At 40.8% G+C, this 21239-nt stretch overlaps 1 protein-coding gene across 6 annotated transcripts in view; it reads left to right on the top strand.

Moving 5' to 3' along the window:
• The window catches only part of RNF180 (ring finger protein 180), a 91965-nt gene that overhangs the window by 25440 nt on the left and 45286 nt on the right, over positions 1 to 21239 (top strand). For 5 of the 6 annotated variants that reach the window (XM_059694544.1, XM_059694543.1, XM_059694542.1 and 2 more), the window contains exons 3-4: positions 1560 to 1646; positions 3306 to 4265. In XM_059694544.1, the coding sequence (XP_059550527.1) occupies positions 1560 to 1646; positions 3306 to 4265 (1047 nt within the window). Of the gene's footprint in view, positions 1 to 1559; positions 1647 to 3305; positions 4266 to 14260; positions 14386 to 21239 lie in introns of all 6 variants that reach the window. The other variant, XR_009452670.1, reaches the window with a different exon arrangement.

Raw genomic sequence — 21239 nt, 5'->3', positions numbered from 1 at the left:
CATTGAGACTAGTTTTGTACCCCAAAATATGATCCATCCTTGAGAATGTTCCATGTGCACTTGAAAACAATGTGTATTCTGTGGTTTTGGGATGGAAAAGTCTAAAAATAGTAAGTTCATTTTTTCTGATATATCATTTAAGGCTGATATTTCCTTATTGGCTTTATGATTGGATGAGCTATCCATTGCTGTCAACAGGGTATTCAGGTCCCCTACTTAATTACATTTTTTCAGTTTTTCCCTTTATGTCTGTTGATAGTTGCTTTATATATTTGGTGCTCCTAGGTTGGGCACATATATATTGACAAATGATTAATTGTCCCCTTTATCATTATAAAGTGTCTATCTTTGTCTCATGTTATCAATGTTTTTCATCTTGCCGACTTGTATCAATTTTAATGGTGAGAACATGTCTGATACTTCTTACTCTAGCATTTCTAGAACCAATATTTTATTTTTATTTGAATCAATTTCTAAGTAACATTTAAATTTTACAAAGTATAATATATTATCCCATTAAAACAATCATGGAAAAGTTAGTTCCCTTTTAGGTACTTTTTAAAAAATTTACATATATATGTTTCCATAGAAAAGTGTAATACTGTCTTTAAGCTGTATATGCTTTTAATATCATAATACAGAATTGTATGTATTTCTCTTTCACTTGCTTTTTCAAAGAAAACCAAACAATATGTATTAGAGATACATATTATTAGTGCAAACAAATCTACATCACACTCGTTATAAGTCATGGTACTATTTTCAGTGAGAATAGAAGTTGGTCCTCCCTAGCTCATCTTCTGCACTTACTGTGGATGCTTTTCATTTTTTCCAGGCCTTTCCAGCCACCCTGCGATGTTGTGCTATTTCTCTCTGCCCCAAATACTATTGGCTGGAGACACACAGACTTCATCTTCACTTCTAATAGTTTCCCAGAGCCCTTCCTGCTTCTAGTTTCCACCACTTTGGCATGGACCATTCTCTGTGTGGTTCTTATCTACTATGTACTTGGATACAGTATGTTACTGTTTCCCTCATTAATCTTTCAGAGGTTCCTCTCAATTTCTGGTTCATTGAAATCTCCCCATCTGTATTTTCTAGTGTAGCTATTAATTAAAAAAAAATTTAAATATCTTGTATAGGTTTTGTGGCTTAACAGGGAGAATAGACTGGAATACGAACTTACGTTGCCAGTTTGAAACCAAGAATTAAATCCCTCTCTGCCTGAAATGTCCCTGTTATCATCTTACGAGGATCTGTGATAAAATAACTTCTGTAGGTTTGGCCGACACTTTAATAGATGAACTCAGTGAACTGGAGGGCTTTTGTTTTGTTTTGTTTTTTTAATTCATGGGCAGTTATTTCCTGAAAATACTTCTTTTCTTTTTCTTTTTTGTCTTTGTGGGTTTGTTTTTGGAAATGGAAATGAGGAGAGGAAGGCACTGTCTCTTCCTTCCTTGCTAAAATTGAACTTATATTTTTGTGTTTTATTCAAATACGAATTTGTGAAATGAATTCTGAACTGGTAATAGCTAATACCGTGCATTTTGATATAACAGGACTCAGCTGATGATCAAAATACCTGTCGTGTGTGGCACATGAATATAGAAGCTCTTCCAGAATGGATAGACCGTCTACTACAAAAAGTAAGTTCCCGGAGTCAGAGTGAAATTAGGGATGTACTGCCTTCAGATGTCCTTATTTTAGAGCTATTTTTCTTAGATGCATTATTTCAAAAGACATGGAAAGCTATGTAATTATTTTCTTTTTAAAAATTATTTTTCAAAGGAGACTTGACTTGGGGTGGTGAACACACAGTACAAAATACAGAAGCTGTGTAACTCTTAATTACACTTATGGCTTCTTTATTATTACTGGAGTGCTTCAGCACTTGTCTACTTCAACTTTGCATTTGGTACTTCCCCTGGCTTGAAAGCTCTTCCCACAGATACTCACCTCTTCCTTCCTTTCCTCTCAAGGAGGCATCACCTGACCTCTCTATCAACTATCCTTGCTGTTACCACTATTCACACTCCTTTCTTCCGTCTCTGCTCTACCTACCTATCTATAAGTTACACAAACACAGACACAAACTATAAGTAATACTTTAAATATGCATAAGTACATCTTATAAATATAATTACATGAATTATTATACACAGTTTAAATTTAATGTATATAATGCATATATATGCACGCTTGTCAATTGCCCAGCTCTACTACTAGAACTAGAATGTAGACTCCATGAAGTCAAGGCTCTTTATATTTTGTTTATTACTGTATCCCAGCACATAGAACAGTGTCTGTTGAGTGAATGAAATCTCCTGTATATAGTATTCATGTATGCATAATAAAATAAACTGGATAATTAATGACTTAACACAGTAAAAATCAAAATACCACACTTTTAAGGATCTTTAATGACATATAAGAATAAGAACTCACCTTGTTAATAGTATAGTATCATTATTTCTCACAATTCAAGACACAAGTCTTAGAAAACTATAATTAATATGAGTTTTAGAAAAATATAGTTGTCTTTCTCCACTACCTTAACGTTTTTGTTGCTGTTGTTAAACGATAACATTTGATAGCTAGCTATTCCTTGAATCCATTCTCACATTGTAATGATTCATTGGGGAAATGCCAGTGTGGTGCTTGTATGTGTCCTGAGCTTCACAGACTGTATTAGGACACAGCAGATGTTTCACTGCCTCTGTTGAAAAGAGGATTTTAAGCCAGCCCATCGTTAATTTCAAATCTGAGTATAGAAAATGCTCCCTCGGAGTGTGCAGCCAATATCTTTTGGTTGTGTGTAAACGGCAGGAAGAGCTTCATTCTGATGGTTGGGGGAAATTCCCTCCCACAGTGCTTGGTATGCAAGACGTGTATCAAAACAGACACTTTTCTGTGAGATTTTACTTGCAAATTAAGCTCTATAGACTGATGTGCTTCTTGGTTCCGTAGTGTATTTTTCTTTTCATTAGCTCACACTGTATCCATATTCAACCTATTGTTTAAGAGATTCATTTAAAATTCTTAGGAGTATTGTTTCAATGGACACGAAGTCCAATATGTTATCATTCTAGAACTTTGGAGCTGCTCATCTCCATTAGAAAGCTTGTTTCCATTGACTATTCTGTCTACTAATCAGAAAACAGAAAGCCAGCCTTTTCTGTGGCATAGAAAACTTTCATGTGGTTGGCTTTAAAAACACGCATGCACACACACACACACACACACTCTCTCTTTTTTTATCACTTTACAGTGAATGCATTGTCTTTATCTGCCTTTATTACCTGCAGGCCCGGTGGACAGTGGGAAAACTGAATTGTCCTTTTTGTGGGGCCCGTTTAGGGGGCTTTAATTTTGTCAGCACTCCAAAATGTTCCTGTGGCCAGCGTGCAGCTGTACACCTCTCCAAGAGCCGGACCGATTACCAGCCAGCACAGGCGGGCCGACTAAGGAGACCATCGCCGAAATACTTGTCACATCCCAGAGCTCCGTCAGGTGGTGACAGCGAAGCTCTGCTGACGGGCGGTGCCTTCAGAAACAGACATCGCGGGCTTTTAAGCATGGCCCAAAAGAATAATGGCTCTGGGAGATTAACAGAAGCACTGTGCCTGGAGGTGCGGTCAACGTGTGTTCAGATGAAGAAGGAAAAACTGCTCTTCAAAGCATCCGATTCAAAATACCAGCTTTTTGTCCCGCAGCTTGTGACTGGCAGAGGCACCAGAAGAGCTTCCCACAGAAAATCACAGAGCTTGGATCTGAGCATCAGTGAGAAGCTGACTTTGTTACCCACATTTTATGAAATACATAGTAAGACTACCGCCTGTGCCCAACTAAATGAAACCCAGCCTGAGGACCTTTTGGACCTGCCTTTGGAATCTAGTGAAAATAGCTGTTCCTTTCACATAGCGTCCAGTTTTGATCCGAATATGCTGCTGCAGAGGTTTTCAGTGGCTCCCCGTGAGACCCAGACACAAAGAGGAGGAGGATTTCAGAGTGGTCTGGGAGCTTCTGCAGTGTGCCCTGACCATGCCAGTTCTAACGGTCTGGCCTTCCTGATGGACCTGCCCGCCGCTGGCAGGCGTACGCTGGAGGCGTCGGACCAGGAGGAGCGCCTCTCGCCCCTGGACTTTCTGCGCTCGGGCAGTTTTCCATTGGGTGCCATTCATCAGAGGCTCAGCAAGAGAGAAAGGAGCAAGTTGAAGAATCTGAGGAGGAAGCAACGAAGGCATGAAAGATGGTTGCAGAAGCAGGTAATTTTTTAAAAGAATTTACTAAAAGTTAAGTTCTACATTATAAATGTTGACGCTTGGGGAGGAGCTAACTTTGAATACCTTATATAAAAAATTGGTTTTGATCATTTTTGAAATGATATTTCTCTCTGGGTGAACTTAATTAATTATACAGCTGTCTTGTAATGGACATGTTTATCTCAATGCTCACACATGTTTAGAAAATAGTCTTTTGTGAAGTTTTTCCCAGTACTGTTAATATTTTAGAGGAACAGTAATCTCCATGATATTGAGACTAGATTGTCATATACATTTTAAATTCAAGTTAGGATTTTATTTCAAGTTAAGTTGAAGCAAAATAGTTGCTCTAAGAAAATCTAATCTAGTGACATTCATTCCCTTTCATCATGTTTAGCTTTAATGGGTATTTTCCAGGACCTTATTTAAGTGCCCACATGATCCAGGTATGGTTAACTGTGATGCTGTGAGTGTAATCCAAAGCCGGGTGGGGGAGGTCCGGCCCACGGGCCCTATAAGGCCCGCAAAATCAAAAGCATTAAGGTGAGTTAATTAAATGTTGGACCGAATATAGCAGGCTAATTTTCAAGTTGAGAATTTTGTATGGCCTGTGCAAGATGTTACAAATGTTCACATGGCCCTTGGCAGAGAAAAGGTTCCCCACCCCTTATCTAAAGGACAATTGACCATTACTATAGTTTTATGTGAGAGCATGCTTCTCTTTGATTTCCGCATCTGTACCCAGGATGGTACAGATGTTCAAGGGTGGGGTGTGTGAAGGGACTAAGGAATAAATGTTAGGTGCTGAGGAAAGCAATTAAAGTCAATGGATGAAAATTTGGAAGTTTGAGGACTAGTATATTTCTACATCAACTTTATTTTTGCAAATTGCCTTTATTATTTTCATGTTCATAATAGACTAGAGGCTTGGTGCATGGGTAGGATCCCTCGGCCTGGCCAGTGATCAGGGCCGGCCTGCGAGGGGAGAGGGACTGCGGGAGGTTGGCCGGCTGAGGGAGGCTGGTTGTGGGAGTGCACTGACCACTGGGGGCAGCTCCTACATTGAGCGTCTGCCCCCTGGTGGTCAGTGTGTGTCACAGCTACAGGCCAGTCATCTGGTCATAATGGTCACTTAGGCTTTTATAGATATAGACTAGAGGCCCGGTGCACAAAAATTTGTGCACTCAGGACTGGGGGGTGGGGAGGTCCCGGGGGGAGGTCCCTCAGCCCAGCCTGTGCCCTCTCGCAGTCTGGGACCCCTCGGGGGATGACCACTTGCTGGCTTAGGCCTGCTCCCTGGGGGATTGGGCCTAAGATGGCAATCAGACATCCCTCTGGCAGCCCGGAGGCCTCCGGGGATGTCCATTTGCCAGCAGGGAGCAGACCTAAGCTGTAGTTGGACATCCTTAGCGCTGCTGAGGAGGCAGGAGAGGCTCCCTCCACCACCACTGTGCTGGCAGCCGCCAGCCTGGCTTGTGGCTGAGCAGAGCTCCCCCCTGTGAGAGCACACTGACCACCAGAGGGCAGCTCCTGCATTGAGCGTCTGCCCCCTGGTGGTCAGTGTGTGTCATAGTGACCAGTCATTCCCCATCTTTCTGCTGTTAGGGTCAGTTTGCATGTTACCCTTTTACTATATAGGATAGAGGCCTGGTGCATGGTTGGGGGCCGGCTGGTTTGCCCTGAAGGGTGATTCGGATCAGGGTGGGGGTCCTGCTTGGGTGCCTGGCCAGCCTGGGTGAGGGCCTGATGGGTGTTTGCAGGCTGGTCACACCGCCTTCAAGGTGGGGGTCCCCACTGGGGTGCCTGGCCAATCTGGGTGAGTGGCTGAGGGCCGTTTTCAGGCTGGCAGGTGACTGAAGCTCCCAGCCTCTCCTTTTTTTCTTTTCATTTTTATTCTGGGATTTATTTACCTTCTATAGCCGTCACTGAAGCTGAGAGCCAGCTCCAGCTCTGAGGCCGAGGCTGGCTGAAAGCAGGTATCGGGGTTTGTTTAGCTTCTATAATTGAAACATTGTTGCTTTTGGAGCTGTTGCTTCAGGAGCTCAGAGCCGGGCTGCGGCAGGTGGGGAACCTTGGCTTCCTCCATCACTGGAGCAAGCAAGCCTCATGTTCACTTCAGCTGCGTGGCTGCCAGCCGCCATCTTGGTTGGCAGTTAATTTGCATATCGCCCTGATTAGCCAATGGGAAGCATAGTGGAGGTACGGTTAATTACCCTATTTGTCTATTATTAGATAGGATTAGAGGCCCAATGCACAAAATTTGTACACAGGTAGGGTCCCTAGGCCTGCCCAGAGATCAGGGCTGATCTGTGGAGCGACTGGTGGGGTGATTGGGGGTCCCCCCAACTGGCACCCGCCTTGGCTGACCTGGGGCCTGGAGGCTGGGGGAAGCTCCTGTGTTGAGTGTCTGCTCCTGGTGGTCAGTGCACGTCATAGCAACCAGTCGTTCCACCAATCGTTCCGCTGTTCCATCGATTTGCATATTAGGCTTTTATTATATAGATCAGCGGTTCTCAACCTGTGGGCCGTGACCCCTTTGGCGGTCGAATGACCCTTTCACAAGGGTCACCTAAGACCATCCTGCATATCAGATATTTACATTACGATTCATAACAGCAACATTACAGTTATGAAATAGCAATGAAAATAATTTTATGGTTGGGTCACAGCATGAGGAACTGTATTTAAAGGGCCAGAAGGTTGAGAACCACTGATATAGATAGTAATCCTTATTCATCAGTATGTTGAATATTAACATATTGCAGACCAGTAGTCTTATTGCTAGCTTTACCCAGTGGCCAGATAATTTTCTATTGAACAGTTCAAAAAACGTTTTACATAAATGTTAAAGACACGCTTTAAAATTAAATACCCATTGCATTTTGAAATTACTTATTACATATTCTTACAAGCTAATATCTTTTTAAAGTATGGTACTTTGTAAAACACTGTGTAATATGAAGGGAGAATTCTCATGATCCATCTGCAATGTGTTAACAATGTCACCAAAGCTAAAATGTAGAAAGCTGCAACTTTACATAATAGTTCATTCTTTTAAAAACAGTTAAGCAAACTCATTATTGCTTATGATCTAGTTATAGACTGAACAAAGTAAAGTTACTGCTTTAAGTGCTTTAATTAGGTTAGGTATTTTTCATCTTTCAATTAGATAGTACAATTATAATAATAGGTAACAGTTTATTATATTTTTGACTGGTTAACTGACAAGAATATTCCAGTTTGGTTTATTTGCAAGTGATGGTGTAATGGGACATCAAAGCATATATTGTAGAATGTATCAATGACTATATTTAGCACCATTATAAAATACTTTATAGTTTAATTTATTGAAGCTGTAAAATTTAAAAAAAAATATTGAAAATTTGACCTAAACCTAGATACATTGGAGATAGTCACATGTTCAGTGAATATCCAGAAAGAATATCTTAAAAGCTATGTGGAGCCCAGCAGGTGTAGCTCAGTGGTTGAGCATGGACCCATGAACCAGGAGGTCACAGGTTCTATTCCCGGTCAGGGCATGTGCCTGGGATTGCAGGCGGGCTGGATCCCCAGTAGGGGGTGTGTAGGAGTCAGCCAATCAGTGTTTCTCATTGATGTTTCTATCTCTCTATCCTTCTTCCTTCCCTTCTCTCTAAAATCAATAAAACATATTTTTTTAAATGTGGAAGGCTCTAAAATAATTCTCTAACAAATAGAAATTTAAAAGAAATATTAAAATTATACTTACGCTGTATTGTAAGTATATACAGATTACATATTTGCAAATTTAAAAATGTGTTTAATTCTTGGGTTGGGTACTTCTAAAAACCTCAGCTATCTTAGTAATCATTTTCCAGCTAGGAACACTGTTTTATAGAGTTTAGATCAGCCGTGGGCAAACTACGGCCCGTTTGAAATGAATAAAACTAAAAAAAAAAAAAAAGACCGTACCCTTTTATGTAATGATGTTTACTTTGAATTTATATTAGTTCACACAAACACTCCACCCATGCTTTTGTTCCGGCCCTCCGGTCCAGTTTAAGAACCCATTGTGGCCCTCGAGTCAAAAGGTTTGCCCACCCCTGGTTTAGAGCAAAGCAAGACTACAGTTAATGGTTTTTTCCCCCTTGATGTTTACTTTTATTCACTCACACGCATGTGATTTAGCCCATCTGCTTAGCTAATAAATGAGTCTTAGACCTGTGACAGTTCATTGATATGCTAGTATCCTAGTAGGTTTCGTTGGTTGCACAGGAGCTACAGGCAAATGCCCAATGTCTCCTTAGCAAAAAAAATTTAAAATAGAAATGGCATGAGTTGGGGATATGAGTGCACATCATGGTTTGAGCCAGAAAGAATAAAGATAAAATTTAATAGTTTTGCTAATTCAAACAAAAAGGTAAATTCTAGAAAGAGTTAATATTTGAGATGAATTAATGGCTTAGCTATTCAGCTCATCCCATATTTAATAAAGATTAGTTAATTCTATAAGCATTTATTAACTGTTTGTTTGGTATACCATGCTTTTGTATATTTTAGTACAGATCCTGTCCTTTTTTTTAATGTAGAAGGTAAGCATACAATATTTTTAAAAAGTTTTTATTAATGATAACTTTTTTGAAGTTTAAATAATTGGCTGGAAAATCTAGATTTTTGACTTTCATTTGACATTTTAAATTATTCTTGTGCAAACTAGATATACTTCTGTGGCACATACCATTATAGAAAATGTTAATGACCGCACAAAAAGTTGTTGAAATTTTTGAAGCTTAGGAATATAAATGAGATTGATATTGAAGCAGAAAATACAACCAGTTTTCAGTGGTTTTGTTCAGCAAATGTTAATTAAGCATCAATTTTGGGGAAAGACAGTACTGAGCTACATTCAGCCAACAAGCCTTTTTTAATTCAGCATAGTCTTTTTGGTTGTGTTTTTTTAAATTATCATCATGAAATAAAATTGATTTATTCTTAGAATGCAGTTCTATGATTTAAACACATGTATAGATTCATATAATAACCACCAGGAGGGGGATACAGACAGTTTCATCACCCCCAAAATCTCTGTTGTGCCTTTATAATTGTGCCTTGATTATATCTTCATTTATCGTACTCTTGTCCCATTCCTAATCCCTGAAAACCACTGTTCTATTCTCCATTACTTCATTTTTGCCTTTTTGTTAATGTTATAAAATAATAATATAGTGTTATAAAATTAGAATCACATAGTATATAATGTTTTGAGACTGGCTTCTTTTACTCAGCACAAATGCCTGTGAGATTCATACAAATTGTTGCATATATCCATACCTGTTTTATATTGCCCAATAGTATTCCATTGTATGAATTATCACAGCTTACCCATTCAGCTGTTGAAGGATAGGTGGGTTGTTCCAGGTTTTGGCAATAATGAAAAGAGCTGTTGTAATATTCATGTATAGTTTTCATTTATCTAGGGTACTCAGGAGTGGGATTGCTGAATCATGTGGTAAGTGTGTATTTAACTTTGTAAGAAACTGTCAAATTGTTTTCCAGAATGGCTATTCCATTTTGCATTCAAAGCAGCAATGTATGAGAGTTCCAGTGCTGTGCATCCTTGCAAACACCTGGTATTCTCAATATTTTTTATTATGTCCTTCAACAGATACTTGAGTAATATCACATTGTGATTTTAATTGCATTTCTCTAATGCTGTTGAACATTTTTATGTGCTTATTTTTTTATTTGTATATATTCTTTAGTGATGCACCTGTTGAAATCTTTTGGTAATTTTTCATTTGGGTTGTGTTCTTTGTGTTGACTTGTAAAAGTGCTTTATATCTTTTGGATCTAGTATTGGATATGTGAGCTGCTGGAGAGTTCTGAGTAGCTCCAGGCGGGGCCTGCAGTAGGAGCTCAGTAAATGGTTGCCGAGTCGGTGAACTGAACAAATAAATGATGTATTTAATGTTTCAGGCTGGTAAATGATTTAAGGGTAGAGGCTAACAGTGCTTCTTAACCCTGCGTGGCTGCAAGGTGAAATCCTTTCGGGAGCTCTTAAAAATGCCATGCTTGAACTCTGTCAGATTATGCTTTGCTTGGTCTAGATGGCGCATCACTATGTGTATTTTTGTACATTAAATAAATATACTCTTTCAAGTGATTCCAATGTGTAGTCAGGGTTGAGAATTATTGGAAAGAAGAAGATCAACAAAAAGGAATTAGTGATTTAGAACTGAGTTGATAGAGTCCTTGACAAATGATTTGTTAACAAGAGCAAAGAGAATTAACCTGGTGGCTGTAACAGGGGAAAGACAGCTGTAACTAGGAAGCAGACAGAAAAGGAATCAGGAGAAGTACCAAACTGGGGAAGACAAGATATTTTGACCTTATATTTTCCAACAACCTTGTATAGATCCTTGCTTGTAGTAAAATACATTATAAGTATCCATGCCCAAATACATATGTTCAGATAGCTTGTCTTAGCCTGGTATTAAGAAAATGAAAGTTTGACTAGGAGCAAGGGGGAGGGTGGGAATGGGATGGAGAGGTGGTGGTGGTGAAAGTGAAGATAGCAGCTGTTAACATTTATTGGGCTTTACTCTATGCTAGGTACAGTAAAGGGTGGTTTACTTGTATTGATTTTCATGAGCTGTTAGGTTGCTGGAGCATGGGAAAGCTCTGATGACGACAAGGTTTGAGCAGCTGGAGAGGAGAAGGAAGGCACTGGGGCAGAAGGCAGCTGGGAAGTAGGAGAACTGCCGAGATGCATGCTATCCTTTCCCAAATTTAGTGTAAGGTCAACTTGTTTGGGGAAGGGAAAAACAGTCATCAGTAAGCTAGACCCAGAGAGACAGAGAACTGGAGCTGATCACCTAGGACGGGGCTTAGTGCCCCTGGGTGTGACAGTTAGCACTAGGCTGTGCCTTCAGCTCTCTCAGCCTTGTGTGCTCTGGAAGGACTGTGCCTGATTTGCATTCTAAACCTTCCCATTTGGCTTCATGGACCTCATTAACCAAGGTAGTCACTGCCCACCTGTTGTCTCCCTCATTGCCCCATTTCAGCCCTTACAGGGTTTAAAAATCACAGTCACTTGCTGGCAGTGCCTTCATGTCCTGTTCAAACCTCCTTAAAACTGATGCTGAGATGTTATTCTTGTTTACTCTTCTCACACATGGGAACCTCACAATATCAGCTTCCATGTGCCCCCCAACTGGGAAGGTGTAGTTGGAATCCTCGCCCTCACTCTGCATGACCAATTGTAATTGCTGTCACTTGAGCTTTCTTTTATAAAGTAATATTTTAGAGTTAATATTCAGTTTTAGAAGCAATATAACAGTGCTAGAGAAAGTATAGAAAGCTGAGAAATACCATTACAGATCAATTGAGTGGTTACCCAAGATGGGGAGGGAGAATATGAACTGGGGTACTGTGTTGGGGGCTCCAACTCTATTGGTTATATTTTAGTTCTTCAGGTGGATAGTATTATCACAGCTGTTCCCTTCTGTTTTATTTCATTTCATATTGTCTCCAATATCTTATAATACATTGAAGAGTCAATTATAAATCATACTACCCCAATAATGTCATTCCCTTTTTATTCATTACTTTTGCTACAAAATCTTAGATCATTCATCTTTGTTATTCTGGTTGTGAAGTGGCAAGCATCAATAGATGGTATAGCAGGTATTCTTTTACCTAAAAGGCTCCATTTTTTAACAGTCGCCCTATATAATAAAACCCTAAAATGCAAATTGACCAAACAGCAGAATGACCGGTCTCTCTGACGCACACTGACCACCAGGGGGCAGACGCTCAATGTAGGAGCTGTGCCCTGGTGGTCAGTGCGCTCCCACAGGGGGAGCGCCGCTCAGCCAGAAGCAGGGCTCACAGCTGACAAGCGCAGAGGCAGTGGCAGGAGCGTCTCCTGCAGCGCTAAGGTCCCCTCAGGGATGAGCAGGCCTAAGCCAGCAGTCGGACATCTCCCAAGAGGTCCTGGACTGTGAGAGAGTGCAGGCCAGGCTGAGGGACCCCCCCCCCCCAGTGCACTGGGCCTCTAGTGCTTTTATAAAACTTCATCAAAATAAAATTGAGTAATAATCCATGAGCAAAACTTTCCAGTATATATATATATATATATATATATATATATATATATATATATATCTGTGCTGCTCTGGAATGTGCTATCCTGCTCCAAAATTCTACACTTTTAAAATCCTCACCAGAGGACATGTTCATTGATTTTTGGAGAGAGGGAAAGGAAGAGGGGGGCGGGGGGGGGGGAGGAGAGAGAGACAGACAGACAAAAAGAGAGAGAGATCGGTTGGGGATCGTGATTTGAACCCACAACCTCAGTATGTGCTCTGACTGGGAATCTAACCCATGACCTTTCAGTGTACAGGACAACATTCAAACCAACTGAACCACACTAGCCAGGGCAGAATACATGTCTTTTAAGAGACTCTATGGAGTGCTAGTTTGTAAAGGTGACATGGATCATCTTGTTTTCCAACACCAGAGGGCACCAAATTTTCTCTTGTAGCAAAACAGTCAAAATCATTTTTTTCCACTAAAGAATTTCATGTACTGGGTAGAATATGGAAGAGCATATTTTTAGTCTCTTGAGAGATTAAAAAGAGTGAGATGTGCTTTGTGAAAAAGAGCTTACAAATCATAGTAAGGCTTTCTCTTGCTGTGATCAGCTAAGACTCTGCTAGTGCTTTTACTAAGCTGCCTTTCAGGGATATTTATTCTGTTTGTTAGAGGTATCGCTGCCTGCGATAAATGACTTTGAAGGAGCTATAGATACTCCATCTGTTCTGGTTTTCCCTTTCAGGTGGCATGTACAATTTTCTGGAAATAGGCATATCCTCTAAATTTAGAATAAAATCAACAGCAAATCTTGTGCTACAGGGTGGAGTGGGGTGCTGGCAGAGGGGAGTGAAATGATATAAGCCAGTAAATCTTCTTCCTCAAACTGTAACCTGACAACCAAGGGGTCCAGGCTGCCTGTCACTACTTGAGCCAGTTAAGCAGAGGCAAGGTTGAATCATATATGAACTTTATGCCAATAATGTCGGCAGTATGGGAGAGCAGCAGGTCATCCACAAAAATCTGCTCTGCACCCCACCATAAGCCAGCTGATTGTAACATGTAACACACTGTAAGATTGGTGTGCATGCCCTGGCTAGACTGTGGGCCTCTACAAGGCAGGGCCTGTGTGTCTTTCATCCTAATACTTCACAAGTCCAGCTATCAGGTAGGCAGTTAGTAATTGTTTGTTGAATGTGATATAAAGTGATTTCTAATTTCCTCCTCCTCCTTTTCTTTCATGACTGAATTGGAATAGTTTGTTGAAGATCACTCATGGATCTTAAGTGCTCTAATCATGAAAAATAACATAACTAAGAACAAGTATAGTTGAGTGCATGCATGTTGAAGTGGGAGGGAGGGCCTTCTCAAATGGAATATTTACTCAGTTTTATTATAAAGGAAATTCCAAAAATAAAGTTCTGTCTTTCAAAGCCAGTACTAAGAGAATGGTACTTGAAGTAATGATAATAATTTTGTTTTTTATTACTTTCAAAACCCTAAATTCTGAAACTGCTGTTTATTAGCTGTGTGATTAAAAAGAAGACTACTAGGTACTTTTGACATATTATTTCTAATTTGTACAACAACCCTTTCATATAGGTATGCTTATTTTATAGACAAGGAGACTGAGGCTTAGAGAGGTAAATTATTTTAATGTGAGTCATTTAGCAAGTAAGTGGTAGCATTGGCAAGAACACTTTTGTTAATGTTTTAAAATAATCACAAAAATGAAATGTATACTTTAACAATATGTTGTAATTGAATAATAGTTCAACTGTGACATATTGAAAGGAATATTATTGTTATTGACATCAAAACAATTTCTAAATAATAGTCTATAAGAGATTATTTTGTCTATAGATTTATTATCCATTTCTTTTTTTAATCCAACCACCACTCCCCCCACCCTAACACACACACAGACTGGCACTTAGCAACGTGATTCTGCTGGGCTGGTGCCAGGCAGCCTCATTTAACAGGATGTCACTCCTCTGCTGACTGCTCCTGAGTGTCTTCCTTTGAGTTGCTGATATTTAGAGATGTTGATGTAAGTTTTTCTTTTTAAGGCTACTTTCCTGCATTTGCATTTCTTTATGTATCAATTAGCATATACTGGTATATATAAGAGTTCCTGTCTGCCCACATGTTTCTCATGTTCTAATTTTATAAAATATTTACTTTGGGGTTTTTTATGTATTGTGTAAATAATGATTTACTTTGTTCATTTCTCATCACATATGTTTATTCTTGCTGTTAAAGAAGCAAAGCATGTTAAGAATAAGTACCTTTTCAAATTTTACTTTCAAATAAAACTTGTTTTATCATATTTTTAGCATTTATTAGGATATGTGCCTATATTAGGCTTGTTTTCATATTTTATAGTTTTATCAGACCTGAGTTTTTTTTTCTTTCTGAAAAGTATCTAAAAAGTTGTAAAACTAAGGTGACTTTTGATTTGAAAGGTAAAATTTGGATAACTGAATGATGTAAACTTGTTGTTGTTTAATTGCGGATCAGTGAATGCTTCAGCTCATTAAAATAAACATATTCAGCAATGTAGCCCCAGCCGGGTGGCTCAGTTGGTTGGAGCGTCATCCAGTACACCAAAAAGTTTGTGGGTTTGATTCCCGGTCAGGGTACATACCTAAGTTGTGGGTTCGATACTTTCAGGGCGTGTATGGCAGGCAACCTATTGATGTTTCTTTCTCTCTCCCTTCCTCTCCTTCTAAACTCAATACAACATATGCTCAGATAAGATAAAAAAAAATATTCAGCAATCTATAAAACAGGAATCAGAGAAAGATGAAATTTGCATAAAATTAATTGTTCAGAAATAAATCTTAGAAGTACTCTTAAAGGCCAGTTAATCTTTGTGAAATCAAAAACATATAAATATATATGTGCATGTATATATGTCTGTGTAAAAATACTTTTTTATGCAAATAACAATTAGTAACTGTTGTGCCCAGATTTCAAGGTTCCCAGGACCCCCAGGGAGCCCGTCAGTCCGATGCAAAAGCAAAGAGTCCTTCATTTCGAACTAGTTCGGCTCCCCGACCACACTCACCGATGCAACGGTAGCCCAGTGGCCGAGAGAGAGAGGCCTGATGGGATTGTGGGTTTTATAGTAAGGGCAGGGGAGGGGACTGTGGGCCCCGCCAATTGGCCAGGCGCGAGTCGGGTCTTGTTACACAGGATGTGGTCATATTGATGGCGTGCACTTCCCTTGATTATCATTGGCTAGTCCAGAGAAATCCTGGGCGTGGCCAGCAGGGGCCTGGGCTTCTGGGAAGAAGGCACTCTCCTGAGCACATGGCGGCCGCCCCAAAAATGGAGGACCCAGGGCAAGATGGAGAGCACAGTCCTCGCCCCCCAAGGGCGAGCTAAGCCCGGGCTCCAGGGGCCAGTCCGGTTGCCGGCGGTCCAGCAGATCGACCAGTCCCAGCCCAGACAGGAAGTCCACATCCTCCGTCTTGTCCCCGGGGTGCTGGCGATCGCCTCCTCCTCCATCTCCTTGGGCGAGGGCACACGCCCCTCCCCGCCGCCGCATGGGTCCGGTCAGGGGCGGCGGGCGGGTGGCGGCCTGCGCAGGGCTCCCGCCCTGGGCTGGGGAGTCGGTGCCTGAGGCCGCCAGCTGTGTGGTCAGGCTGTGCCTCATGGGGCCCGCGGCCGGCCCACGTAGGCGCCGCGATGACTTGCCCTTTCAGTAACATTTCCCATAAGTAAAGGAAATCAAGATCATAGGTTTTAAAGTAGAGCTTTATTCTATACTGCAGCTAAATTATAGTATTTGAAATAGTTGCAGATCTTTTGATAGTTCCTTGAGGGCCTAAATTAATACATACCTTTATCCTTTACATTTGTGGAATTTAATAGGGTTAGAACATGCCTGAAGATAGGTGCACCCAATGAGGAGGTTGGCAGACCTGGGGATCATACCACTGTAACCAGGGCTTGGCAGAATCCACATGAGTGCCAGGCTATTTAGACAGTCACTTCAACGGGTGAGACTGGGTTGAAGGCCAGCGGTAAGCCATGCCGGCGTGTAGTAAGCATGAAAGTGTCCAGAAAAGAAGAAAATAGTTACTAGGGGTGGCCGTAAGAGGTGGGGGAAGAGCCTAGTGACACAGAGGCCATTCAGGTTAGGGTCAGGGAGGGACCCAAGACCCAGATGAGGGACTCAGCTCTCTGCCCTCGGACTCCCTTTCCCAAGAAGATTGGGGTGAACAAGGCAGGATCTAATACGCCTGAGGAGCACAGTAGGGAACCTGGCCAGGTGGCAGTGGGAGGGGCAGAGGTCACGGCCCCTGTTACAATTGGAGTACGTGTAAAGGTAGATTAATTTAATTGATACAGAATTTACCAGGTGACCGAAAAATACACAGAAGTACTTGGAGGTGCAAGATAAACCCATTTATTTTCAGATGTTTCACATGAACTAGTACAGTGACTCAGGGTCACTTCTCCAAATCCTGAGTGAGTGAATATGGAGGAGGCTTTTCCCTTTATACCCTTCGGTTTGTTTGTTTTCTGTTTCCTAACTACCAGGCTTTTGTGGTGGGCTTCCACAGCCGCTCCTGACTCAGTTAGATGGGGAACTTAGACTGTATCTAAATGCCTGGTCTGGGTGGTGTCAGTGACCTCCCCTGGAGCTAAGCTGTTACATTCTTTGTGTATGACCCCTCTGTAAATTGGGAGTAATTAGGAAAACAGGTCTTGCTAGACCAGATTGTGGAGAAAGGGGCAGTGACTTAATTATAGGCCATTAAGAATATACATTAGGTTACTGGCACAGATTCAGATTACTAGCCCCCAAAATACCTTATTTTCTCCATCAATTATATTGATTTAATTGATTTTTTACTATAGTGATGAATCAGTATTGCTCTGACCCTGAAGCTTGAAGGTATTCTCACATTCTGCATGTATAAGAATGGCTAAAATAAAAAGAAATAGTTTTTTTATGCCGTGAGGCTACATGATGATTGTCAGAATTTCTTTTTTCAGTGTTCTTTGAACTCCTTTAACCTGAAAGATTGATTTCTGGACTAAATAGATCTAACTTTGTTTCTTGACTCAGTAGTGGGTGAAAACCTGCAGTTTGAGAAACACTACTTTGAAGGTTATGGACAAATTGTGATAATGTTGTTTTTTGGGTTTTTTTTGTTAATCCTCAGCCAAGGCTATTTTTTCCATTGACTTTTTTTAGAGAGAGTGAAGAGAGAGAGAGAGAGAGAGAGACAGACAGACAGACAGACATCGATTGGTGGCCTCCCACACAGGCCCTGACTAGGGCTGGGGATCGAGCCTGCAGCCCAGGTATGTGCCCCTGACTGGAATCAAACCCGTGATTCCAGGGCCAACGCTCTCTCCACTGAGCCAAATCCCTAGGGCATGACTGTGCTTCTTTATCTTGGAACCCGAATCCCATGCTGCCGCTCAGAACAAGTCAGTTTACAAGTGTTAAAAGTCATTGGAGCCCTAGCCAGTTTGTCTCAGTGGATAGAGAGTCAGCCTGCGGACTGAAAGGTCCCCTGTTCGATTCCCGTCAAGGGCACATGCCCGGGTTGCGGGCTTGATCCCCAGTTGAGGGTATGCAGGAGGCAGCCGATCAATGATTCTCTCTCATTATTGATGTTTCTATCTCTCTCTCCCTCTCCCTTCCTCTCTGAAATCAATAAGAATATAAATAAAGTCATTTGATTTGCCTGCCTGTTGCTGTTGCTGCTTTTCCTCAATATTGCACAATACTTCTTAGGAGACTAATCGCCTAGCACTAGGCAGAAAAAAATAAACAAGTAGTTCAAGTGAGGAATTCAGTTCAATATGGGTTTGCTGTGTAAGACCCTGCCATGTGTCAGGCATTCTGCTAGGCACTGGTGTACAGGAATGTATAAACATTATCTTTTTCTTGGAGAATGTAGGATACTAAAGCAAGAAAAGTGGAAATAAAGTATAATGATGGGAATCTGAAGAGGGTGCAGTGGGGGTACAAAAGAGGAAGTGATCAGTTCTACCTGAGAAAGATAGAAAATGTTTCACAGGGATTGAGAAGTGCAAGTTGGTGGTTACAGAATAGTCATGGGGATGTAAATTACAGCCTGGGGAATATAGTTAATAATATTTTAATGCTATGTAAGAGGCCATGTGGGCACTGGAAATATCAGGGGGACCACTCTGTGGGGTAAGGATTGTCTGGCCACTTTGCCATATATTTGAAACTAATACAGAATGATATTGAGTGTAAACTGGAATAGAAAAAAGAAACACACAATTAGGTCATGAGCCCAAAGAATATAATGACCTTAATCATAAGTACTTGAGGTACATTGTAAAATAATAAAAAATGGTAAATCATAGAAATATACAACATGTTTCACAGGGGCCATAATGCCTGAGCTGAGTCTGGTAAATGAGATGTTACCTTGGAAGATGAAAGGTTTTTGCTGGCTAGACAAGGTAGTGAGAGCAATGTGAAGAAAAGTACAGAGGCATGAATTAGCCTGGTTCTTTCTTTGAACCTCAAATAATTCAGTAGGACTAGACAAAGACTAGTAACCTCATGGAGGGGGACTCAATGACAGACGTGTAGTCCATGCTAAGGAGACCTTCTGGCAACAGAGAGGCCCTGACAACAGGTTTACATTTTAGAGAGATTACTCTTCTGAGCATACTGTGGAGCCTGAGATAGTTGCCTGGAAACCAGGAGATCAGAACGTAGACTAGCAAATAATCTGGCAGGACTTTAAACAAGAGAGCATATTTAGGAATGGAGAGAAGCATAAGAGAAATGCAATTTAAGAAATATCCTTCAGTATTAAAATGTTTACTTCAAAGCTGAATTAACCAGAGGTATACTAATTGTTTATGGTAGGAACTGAAAATTGATCATCCTCAATTATCCGTTAAAGTACCATATCACTAGGAGAATTGTCTCAGCCAAAGATTACTATAATTTCAGCTGAGTTTGATATTATTAATTAACTAGAGGCCCATGGGGAGCGGGCCTAAGTCGTCAGTCGGTCATTCTTGGCGCTGCCGAGGAGGCTGGAGAGGCTCCCAACACCGCTGCTGCGCTCGCCAGCTGTGAGCCCGGCTTTTGGGTCAGCTGCACTCCCCCTGGGGGAGCGCACTGACCTCCAGGGGGCAGCTTCTGCCTTTTGTGTCTGCCCCCTGGAGGTCAGTGTGCATCATAGCGACCGGTCGTTCTGTTCAGTCAATTTGCACATTAGCCTTTTATTATGTAGGATAATATGGTTATATCTTCTGATTTGTCCCTAGAAAGATTTGAGGAGGAATTCAAAAATGCATATATAGTTATATTTTTAAGTAAGGAAATATGGAGGATAAGCAAGAATAGCTAAAATAAGATGAAGCTATGGGTGAAATTAGTACACAAAATTTACACAGCCAGTACAGTGAGGGAAATGACTTAGATACACAATTTATGAAGTAAAAACTAGTTGCTTTGGAAACCAGTATTTTTAGTATTGCTGAGAAGTCATCTCCCCTAAGCCTCTCATAAAAAGGACATTTGAAGTAGAGAACCATATTCTCAGTAGCTTTTCTTGTGGTAAGTGGGAAAATAAATTTTGGAGAGTTGTTTCTATAATGAACTTTTATGTAAAGGCCACATCTTCATGCCAGATCTGCAAGGAACCAAAGTGTCATCAAAGTGTTTATTATTTGGTGGCATCTTTCACTAGAACTCCTTGAAGGCAGTGATATTTTTCACTCATATATTTACCTGTCCCCTATTTGGAGCTCAGTAAATTTTTATTAAGCAGATCTAGTGAAGGAGAAAAATACTTGAAAGGCATTAAAATACTACTTTTGAGAAAATTAAACTACATTGTGCTTTTAAGAGATAAGAAATAGTACACTATGCATTACTGTAAGGAAGCCTAACAACTTGATTTTTAGATGTATTTTTACAGTTGCTGAGGGAACTGTCTGAATAAAGACCCAAATAAATATATTCATAGCTCTCATCCATTCATCCAGGGAGTGTTTGAGTTATGTCATGTTGTGTGCCAAACACTGGGGATACAACAGAGAGCAAAACAGGCATGGCCCCTGCCCTTGATGGAGCTCAGTCTATCAGTGAAGATATCAAACAGGTAAATACTATACAGTGGGGCCTTGACTTACGAGTGTCCTGACTAACGAGTTTTTCAAGATACGAGCCGTCTCTTGGCCGATTTTCTGCTTTGAGTTGCGAGCTAAAATTCGGGTTACGAGCCAGCTTCAGATACCCCACCGCTAGTCGGTGCAGCGAACTCACAGTGAACGCCACAACATCAGCCCAGCATCACGTGTCTCACTCGTTCACTTTTTGATTTGACATACGAATAATTGGAGTTACGAGCTCCGTCACGGAACGAATTAAACTCGTAAGTCAAGGCCCCCCTGTACAATGTAAAGAATGTTATAGTAAGGGAGACGTGGGGTGATTGAATACATACGGCAATGGAGTTTAGGAGTCCCAGACATAGTCCCTGAAGAAGTGATGTTGTACTGAAGGAAGCAGGGTTAACCCGTGGAGAAAAAATATTCCAAGCCGAGTACCACAGGGAGTTCAAGGTTATATTATCTTGCTGATATTCTAGTCACCAATTAAGGACAAGTCCATGGGCTTTACCAGTAACCAAGCTGTAGGTTGTGCCTTAGTACAATAAATAATTTAGATTATCTTAAAACATGGTAAATAACAATGGTAACCTTTGATTGAGTAATCTCATCTCTTAAGGTACTTTTCAGGGTCTTAATTTATTCTTGGGATATAGTCACTATATGTCCTTATAAACTTACAGAAAATTAAAGCTATCCTGATGTAAGAATGGTGTGATTTGTTTTCCACGACTCTAAAAGCATAACTGTTTAAAGGACATATAGACTGGC

This window comes from Myotis daubentonii, chromosome 4 (genome assembly GCF_963259705.1).
Source record: "Myotis daubentonii chromosome 4, mMyoDau2.1, whole genome shotgun sequence".
NCBI classification, from domain to species: domain Eukaryota; kingdom Metazoa; phylum Chordata; class Mammalia; order Chiroptera; family Vespertilionidae; genus Myotis; species Myotis daubentonii.
Note: the sequence above shows the minus strand (reverse complement) of the source record. Positions and strands in the feature narration are given on the sequence as shown.